This window comes from Triticum aestivum, chromosome 4B (assembly GCF_018294505.1).
Source record: "Triticum aestivum cultivar Chinese Spring chromosome 4B, IWGSC CS RefSeq v2.1, whole genome shotgun sequence".
In the NCBI taxonomy this organism is placed as follows: domain Eukaryota; kingdom Viridiplantae; phylum Streptophyta; class Magnoliopsida; order Poales; family Poaceae; genus Triticum; species Triticum aestivum.
This window is the reverse complement of record NC_057804.1, coordinates 191,015,044-191,023,842: the sequence shown is the minus strand read 5'-3', so window position 1 is coordinate 191,023,842 and position 8,799 is coordinate 191,015,044. Positions and strand designations below refer to the sequence as shown.

The window sequence follows — 8,799 nt, the reverse complement described above, 5'->3', positions numbered from 1 at the left end:
GCTGGGGCCACTTGCCATTGAGACAAGCATGGGGCAAATCATCAAACTCCATGTAAAGTGGATATACAACATATAAAATAGCACCAAACTTTCGAACGACAAATGCAAATAAATAATGTATATAGTAAAAATATAAACACATAGCCCTATAAATGTAATTATAAAATAAACTACTCCCTCCAATCAAAACCACGATGCTAATTTTGGATCGGATGGAGTGTAATATATATATAATATAACATATCAATGTTTAGTTTCATACACAGAAATTCATCATCTATGAAATTTAATAATTTAAAATTTTAAGTTAGCATCTATTTAGAACAAATCCATAAACTAAAGACTAGGCTCATGAAGATGTGATCATCCCCAATGGCCAAAATAATCCCTGTGCCCCAACCTAAAAATTTAAGTACTAAATTTATCAATCTCTAAATCTGTTAGTAGACTTATCTGATCAGAAAGGAAGGGACAAGCAGACCAGGATGCAAGTTGATCCTTGGGATGGACCCGCTCCGGCCGCTGTCAGCCGCGAGCGGCGCGCCCTGGCCAGCCTCCTTACGCCGCCGCCAGTCCCTCTCCACGATGGATGAGAAACGGACAAGCCAAAGGGCCAAACTCCGACGGCTCGTGTTCTTCTCGAGTAGTAATAGTTCTGGAAATAAAATGGGCTTTCACTGTTAACTAGCCCATTACTCAACTATTTATTTAACCGGCCGTTGGTAGGCCTGGTTAATTAGCCCATTACAGATTACTAAAGAAAGCCTAACATACATGTCTGCCCGGGTAAACCACACGAATCCCACGATGCAGAACAGGATTTCTCCCATTGTTTATTAGCTGCGTACGTTGTCCAGTAGCCAGCGAGCCCGGGCAAGTGCCCAGGGTCGCCGGGCGCTGGCTCCGCCCCTGGGTACTTACTAATGACAATGATTCAGAATTTGAAAACTTTTGCGTTCTTCTTTAGCTTGGCCCGCCTAACAATTTCTTTGTAGCTCGCCACAGCGACGAAATCAACGCTACTCCAGCTTTCCGATCTAATACTAATCCAGCAGTTCGTGTTTCTGCTAAGACTAGAGTAGTGAAGATGTGGCGGCGGCCGCAAGCTGTCCTGTGTCGTGTCTCGCTGGCGAACCTGTCTCCAGCGGCATGGGCTGGTGGTGGGGCCAGCTACCATGGCTCCTCGTCAGAGGGGGGGAAGGGAAAGGCGGCGCCTTTGCAGGTCAGAGTCTATCTTCTTACAGCTTTACGTGGGCTACACTTTTCCTCAAGCTTGTTCCGATGAATCAACGATGAGCCGAGGCATTGAATACCTGTTGTTCCAGGCACGTGGGATGGTGGACAGGTTCCGGCTACTTGCCAGGGGTGGCGACGGTGGCAATGGCTGCATCAGCCAAAGGCGCTCCAGGTCCGACCGCCAAGGCAGGCCCGATGGTGAGCCTTTCCAAATTTAATCCATTATCTTTTTTTGTGCACTGTTCATTGCTGTCATATGTATGCAAACCTTCCAAGTCCTTGTAGACTGATAAAGCTCTGAATTCAGAGTCTGAATATTGATGCAACTATGGTTGTGGTGTTATCGGTTCTGTTTGTTTGCACCATTGACCATCCAATTGTATGTTACTATGGTGCAACGGATCATCTGATTTGTTTGTGTTTCATTGAGCTCCAGATGCTGTGAAAAATCATTGTAGATTTTTACCGTGCCATCTGCACTATGTCAAAATGTTTCTGATAGCCAAAGTTATTTTCTGCTACTTAGACTAGTTTTCATGCGCCCAGAATTTCTTTGTTCACAATAATATTGCAGGTGGTGATGGAGGAACAGGTGGTAATGTCATTCTTGAGTGCTCAAGATCTGTCTGGGATTTCAGTAACTTGCAACATCACACGGTATGCTTTTGGTATCGTCATATTTTGTGTTTCGGTATGAGATATATAGATGTCATGCGCTCTTTGTTTTGCTAGATGCATGATCCCTCTTTGTAAAAGAACTAATCTCTTCGTGTAAATTCTTAGCTTGTGTATATTATTGAGTTAAAAGCTCACCCTTCTGTCGGACTTAAGACTAAGAGTGACTTATTTACACTGTAACTTAATATCACATTGAGCCTTTGCAAATGAAGAAGATTCTGCAGAATTAATGCTTTTCCATGTCATGGTTTTACACTTATTTACTTCGTGTTTCCAGAAAGCAGTCCGAGGAGGCAATGGACTTTCTAAGAAACAGATAGGGACAAGAGGTCCTGACAAGGTTACCACAAATATATGTACATACATGTGCATTTCACATTTCCTAAGTTCCTTCTCGAAATATATAACATTCTCTTCGTGTGTCTGACAGGTCGCACAAGTACCAGTTGGCACAGTGATTCATCTAGTCCGAGGGGAGCGACCGTCTTTCACTGTAAATAAACCAACCAGATCTCTAGATCCATGGGATATCCCAGATGCTGTGGATGACTCTGCAGACAGTTCCAATCAGAAGAACAAGGATGGCATTAATGGATATGAAGCTGAAAGAGAAAGAAGCAATCAGTGGGAGAAGCAAACATACCCTAGTGCATGCTCCAAGGCTAGGTTTTCGAACGCTGAAGATAGCGATGCAAGTAGCATTCAACCTCAGGTCGATTTGGATGAAAATGATCAGTTTGATGATGACGATGAAGAATTTTGGGAGGATGAAGAAGAGACGGAGGAAGAGGCTCTAGATGCAGATGAGGAGGGGGAAGAAGATGATATACAGTATTCTGTTGCTGAAATGACAAGACCTGGGCAACGGTTGATCGTAGCACAAGGAGGGGAGGGTGGGCTAGGGAATGCTTCTATCGGCAGAGACGTCCGTCTATCCAAAGGAAATAGACAAGAGGAGGTAGCCCGTTTAAGTACTGGACAGCCAGGAACAGAGTCTTTTCTTGTCTTAGAACTGAAGAGCATTGCTGATGTTGGCCTTGTTGGTTTGCCAAATGCCGGAAAGAGCACACTTCTGAGTGCTCTCTCTAGGGCTCGCCCGGAGATTGCTGACTATGCGTTCACCACACTAAGGCCCAATATTGGTAGCCTAACCTACGACGACTACTTGTCAGTGAAAGTTGCTGACATACCTGGTCTTATCAAAGGTGCCCATGAGAACCGTGGCCTGGGCCATGCCTTCTTGAGGCACATTGAGCGCACCAAAGTTCTGTCCTATGTGCTTGACCTGGCAGCAACACTCAACGGTAGGAAGGGTATCCCACCATGGGAGCAGCTACGCGATCTGGTGGTGGAGCTAGAGCATTACCAAGAAGGCATGACAAAGCGGCCATCGTTGATTGTTGCAAATAAAATAGATGAAGTGGGAGCTGACGAGATGTATGAAGAACTGAAGAGGAGAGTGCAAGGTGTTCCGATATTTCCAGTGTGCGCCATCTTGCAAGAGGGAGTACCTGATCTGAGAGTTGGCCTGAGAGACCTTATGGATGCCTCGGATCCGCAAGGTGTCGATTTGAGCAAAGTTATTGTAGACTAAAAGGCTTTGCCCCTCGTTGGAGAAGAATTGTTCTCCAATTTTTTCCCCTTGAGCACTGTCTGCTTACAGATGCACTGTAGACCCGTGTTGCAAAAATTGCTCTAATTTTCTGTGTTGCAGAATAGATCATCCATTGTATTAGAAAATTCAGTGTAATAATAACTAAGGGTAACCAGTATGTATGCTTTGGTCTTTGATAGGAACAGCAATGCGTACTACCAAAAAGGTTCATTCAAGTGCTGTTTCTAGTGTCCTAAATATTACAGTAATTTTTTGTGTGGAAATAAATATAATTTGATTTGCATTTAGGACAGTGTACTGGTGGGTTTTGCATGTGACCTATCACCAAGAACTTGACTGAAACCTCTAGGCGTACTTTGCTTTGTTTCTCAAAGTCATGGTCTCATGGAGGTGCACTGACGTCCATTTGGTCCAGATGCCATGTATTTTCATTGTTGGTGACTAGTGTCTGCTGAAACTCGCGCCAAAGTTAAGCAACTTTGTTGATGTCTATTTATTGTATTTCAATAATTTAGGTCACCGTTTGTCAACTTTTTCTGAGTACAGAGAGCAATTAGGATGCTGAAAACATTTATCCAAACCAGCCTGTCTAGCTCAGTTGGTAGAGCGCAAGGCTCTTAACCTTATGGTCGTGGGTTCGAGCCCCACGGTGGGTGTGTCCATTGTTTTTTTTTTACCACCCTTGTCTTCCTGTGTTTTTTTTTACCACCCTTGTCTTCCTGTGCTTAGAAAACGGCTCCATTCAAATGTACTCTCTCAGTCCGATCGCAAGTTAAATGCAGTCGTTTTTTTTTTCTCAACATTCCCGGCTGCAGCATTTTGGATCTACCAGGCCATTACTTTTCCTGTCAACTCTCAACTGTCCATCTACATACAGATATTGGTATTTATATACTGTATATGCTACCAGTTCAATGGAGCCAGTTCATGATTTCGAAAAAAAGTCCATATATATTGGTATATTGTTGACAACATCATGCCCCAGCTCACTTGGGTATTAAGTCTGAACAAAATGAACCTACTCCTGGAAGCGTTGTCATTTCTGAAAAAGCACGGTACAACTGCCAAACCAATCCTCTAAACTTGCTGAATTTGAATGACCATGTGAAACAGGAAGCGTTTCAAAGTGACAAATAGCAGCAAGCATCTTTCGGCTTGAAATTTACGCATGAAAGCTATCTTTCTGATACAGATATTGGTATTTATATACTGTATATGCTACCAGTTCAATGGAGCCAGTTCATGATTTCGAAAAAAAGTCCATATATATTGGTATATTGTTGACAACATCATGCCCCAGCTCACTTGGGTATTAAGTCTGAACAAAATGAACCTACTCCTGGAAGCGTTGTCATTTCTGAAAAAGCACGGTACAACTGCCAAACCAATCCTCTAAACTTGCTGAATTTGAATGACCATGTGAAACAGGAAGCGTTTCAAAGTGACAAGTAGCAGCAAGCATCTTTCGGCTTGAAATTTACGCATGAAAGCTATCTTTCTGATACAAAGTGCGAAGAATTTCAAACCGGTAAGCGACAGAAACCAACTTCAACTTGAAATCTAGGCATGAAAGTTATCTTTTGGATACGGGCGCAAGCGTTTCAAACTCACAAGTCACATCAACAATTTTAAGAAACTAGGCATTGATAAGTGACGTAGCCAATAATTCCAGGATGTTAGTTGAATCTAATAGAAATTTACTGCAAAATATGCCAACTTCTTTTTCACTGAAGACTCTTGTGATCTGATGCGTGATGTTTCCACGTTTGTAGCCATAGTTTATAAACCTGCCTAGGATTGTTCTTCCTTGAGATTGGAAGTAATTATTGGAACGAATAGCTTCAACTAGCTTCATAATCCATGTGCAGCCAAGACGTCATTAAAAAAAGTCTTCAAACTGTGATATGAAGATTTATTCTGAAACTATGATTCCTAGGAGACAATAGGCCTTGTTGAGTTTCTGTTGATGAGATATTCTCCGCCGTGGAGTTTGTCCAGTACTCAATTCTCTTTTGTTTTGGACGTGCAGGACTAGTTAGTACCTAAGGATGTGACATAATCTTTGTTAATGTTTTGTGATAAAGTTTTCTATGTCCCGCATCAAAATAAAATATCTCCTTCTAGATTGTCGACGTATTGGATGTGATGTTTTGTTGCGGTCTTGGTTACAAGAACTAAAACAAACAAGTTGTGATCTAGCATCATCAAAAAAATACTAAGTGATTTAAACGCTCTTAGATTAGTTTACAGAGGGAGTAGTTCTCATATAGTAGTCTTCATAATGATCATTGCTGGTAATGCCTACCATTGTGATTGATACGGGCTCTTCCTGAAACAGAAAACTGTGACTTCCAAATTTTTTTTTGCGAGGGGACTTGCAATTGGAGTGGAGAAAACAATTGCTTCCAGTACAAGTATACCCCATGCTTAACATTCGAGAAAAAAGTGTACCCATGCTTACAAAGTACTAATTCGTTATGTCCCCTCTCAATTCCAGAGGGAACTAGTAAAATAAGAAGAAAGTTACCCACAAAAAACAAAAACAAAGAAAGTACTTATGTTCACCATATTTTCTTTTAAAAAATATAGAAATATACACTTTTATTCCCTACAATTTGTAGATAGATATTGAATGAATGGTTCTTTGTTTAATATCTAAAAGCTACTTGATGTACCGCAAAAGAAATTTTGAGAAGCAACAAAGAAAGGCCCATTTCTTGCCGCCTTGCGGTTGAGAAAGTCATATATAGAAAATCATAGATTTTTCTTTTCTTTTCGAGAAGATACAAAATGATGTCGAATAGTGTGAAATCAAAAGAAGGGGAAGGGAAGGGAAGGGAAGTCAACTAGGCATTATTCCTTTTGACACAAACCATCCACGTCTTCATCAAGGAACAGTATACTGCGAATGTAACCCAGAGAGAGAGATTTGAAGGTAGAGGAGGTCCATACGTTGGATTTGTTGGCGTGCCAAACTATTATTAGTGGGCTTGGATATTTTTTTATTCGTTTTTCAGAAAGCAACCAGAAAGATCAGCTCAGATTGTCTTTGTGCTTAACTTAACCAGCTACTGCAACCCCTTTTATCACTAGTACAAGAAATTCACATGTAATGTAAAAAACGCTCCTGTATTATGCAACGGAGGGAATTACCTCTAACTGCCTCAAGGATAATCAAAATTATCGAGTGGAGAGCTTTCTGTCTCTATCTTAAGGCAATCGATTTCGAGAAATTGGACTAATTCCGGGAGGCCGGCGTACGTGTAGCATCGTGCCACGCAACAGCAGCTTATTAGCTAGACTAGCGTGGCCTCCTCTTATACGCTACCAAAGCTTGTGTACACCATTCGGCTATAAATAGTGGCGCCGGTGGGAGGCTATCCATTCAATTCAATTGTGCTCATCATCATCCCCGATACCAAAGCCCATCTTCTTCTCCTTGAAATCTTTTTGGGTTCACAGATTTGGAGGATGTCTTGCAACTGTGGATCCGGTTGCAGCTGCGGCTCAGACTGCAAGTGCGGGTATGGATGCTTTTTTTTATTTTTTATTTTTTGATTGACGTTAATGGATGCTTCTCCTTGCAAAAATACTCTCGTGCTATTTATCTACTACTTCATCTGGTGACCCCTTTAGCTGATCAAGCACCAGTTCCTTTTGTGGTGATGAACTATTGATCTGATTCGCCGACCGGTTGCCTTCGCCCGTTGCAGGAAGATGTACCCTGATCTGACAGAGCAGGGCAGCGCCGCCGCCCAGGTCGCCGCCGTGGTCGTGCTCGGCGTGGCTCCTGAGAACAAGGCGGGGCAGTTCGAGGTGGCCGCCGGGCAGTCCGGCGAGGGCTGCAGCTGCGGCGACAACTGCAAGTGCAACCCCTGCAACTGTTAAGCTGCATGCACTCGTACGTACGTACGTGTGATGGTGTGAGAGTATACTTGAATAACGAGCGTCTGATCTGATGGAGTCGAGCAAGGGTGCGTGTGCGTGTGATTTGCTTGCTCGCTCTCCGCCTATGCTCTGCCCATGGTGTCCTTGTGTGTATGTGTGTGCGCATGTCTCCCTGTAATTGCTTCATCTATCTCCACTATGGATGGAGTGATGAATATGTAAGAATGAAAGATTTACCTAATTAACTAGTCCTAAATCGCTACTTCAGTTACCTGATTTTTCTTGGCGGCGCATCTTCAGCTATTCTCTAACATGAAGCATACAGCGAAGGAATAAATTGCCCCCAAAAATTGTTGATTCCTCCTATACACTGAAGATTTCGATCGAGAATAAGTTGCCCCCCAAAATTGTTGATTTTCTTGGCGGCGCATCTTTAGCTACTCTCTATCAGAACATTCAATGTTTCTTAAGCGGAAAATAGGAAAAAGGAAAAGAAAAAAGGTTGCACGCAAGCAAGATCGGTTGCTGTGTTGTTTCTGGGCAGCGCTCTGTGCCGGTTTACCGGCGCAGGCACTAGATGGGTCCCCGTCAAAGACATTCGATCGAGATGGCTGGAACCGTTGGATCTGCGCCCTTTGTCTTTCCCTTCGTCTCATACAAAAAAAGAAAGAAAAAGAACCACACCACCCACACACAGGGAAGTGAATGAGGGCGCAAAAAAACAGATGAGACTTTGCGGCTTGCAGCAAACCGGCCCCCAACTCCCACCCGCGGTCGCGGCGGCTAGCCTCACAACGCCAGACATCTCTGCTCGCTGGGCCACATCCATCCATGGTCATTAGTTCCATCGTGGTGTCATCGCAACCCCGCTGGCTACCATGGCAGCTCGTCGTAGCATCCCCACCGGTCATAAAACCCACCGCTCGACATTGCATCATCATCAGCGGCGTCGCGTCCATGGACGCGCAACACCCGCTCGCGTCCTCACTGCCCTTGTGCATGACATCGATGGGTTGCCCTGGGGTTGCACCTTCTGCACCAATTGTTGCACCTTTGTCGCCGGAGGTCGAAGCTATGTCACGGGTCGGTTCCAGCAATTGTTTCCCGCGGTTGCAGTGACGATGTTGGCCGGTTCCAGCACATGGTCACCGCATCTTCAACAATTGTGTCAGCGCCTCCAGTCCTGATGATTGTCAGTTCCAGCAATCGTTCGTTGCAGATGCAAAGACGACGTTGGAAAGTTCCAGCACACGGTCACTGACGGTATATAGAACCGTCGGTATCCTCGATGGGGTGGCAAATGCGGTGGGAAGTGCCAGAACAGAGTTCACATGACTGCGGGCCAACGATGGCGGCGGAACTCCAGTGGCGATGATGCAGAC

General features: G+C 43.9%; 2 protein-coding genes and 1 non-coding gene across 3 annotated transcripts in view; all 3 read left to right on the top strand.

Moving 5' to 3' along the window:
* Positions 1–3,812, top strand: part of LOC123091764 (probable GTP-binding protein OBGM, mitochondrial) — a gene marked incomplete in the record, with an annotated part of 4,427 nt that extends 615 nt beyond the window's left edge. The window contains 5 exon segments of the mRNA XM_044513384.1: positions 1–1,222; positions 1,326–1,434; positions 1,811–1,893; positions 2,192–2,254; positions 2,345–3,812. Coding sequence (XP_044369319.1) covers positions 1,088–1,222; positions 1,326–1,434; positions 1,811–1,893; positions 2,192–2,254; positions 2,345–3,508 — 1,554 coding nt within the window.
* A 300-nt stretch (positions 3,813–4,112) lies between these two features.
* On the top strand, positions 4,113–4,185 carry TRNAK-CUU (transfer RNA lysine (anticodon CUU)). Its single transcript has one exon. It is a non-coding gene; the product is annotated as a tRNA-Lys (tRNA).
* Positions 4,186–6,781: 2,596 nt separating this feature from the next.
* On the top strand, positions 6,782–7,658 carry LOC123091763 (metallothionein-like protein 1). The gene is made up of 2 exons (XM_044513383.1): positions 6,782–7,053; positions 7,243–7,658. Exons 1-2 carry the CDS (start codon positions 7,001–7,003, stop codon positions 7,415–7,417), a joined length of 228 nt encoding a protein of 75 aa, XP_044369318.1. The 5' UTR covers positions 6,782–7,000; the 3' UTR covers positions 7,418–7,658.
* Positions 7,659–8,799: the final 1,141 nt, after the last annotated feature.

What these genes read in the sequence shown, in the direction of transcription:
- LOC123091763 (XM_044513383.1), top strand. Translation starts at nt 7,001, where the DNA reads ATGTCTTGCAACTGTGGATCCGGTTGCAGCTGCGGCTCAGACTGCAAG. An exon ending in GGCTCAGACTGCAAGTGCGG is followed by an intron (nt 7,054 to 7,242) that starts GTATGGATGCTT and finishes CGCCCGTTGCAG; the next exon opens with GAAGATGTACCCTGATCTGA.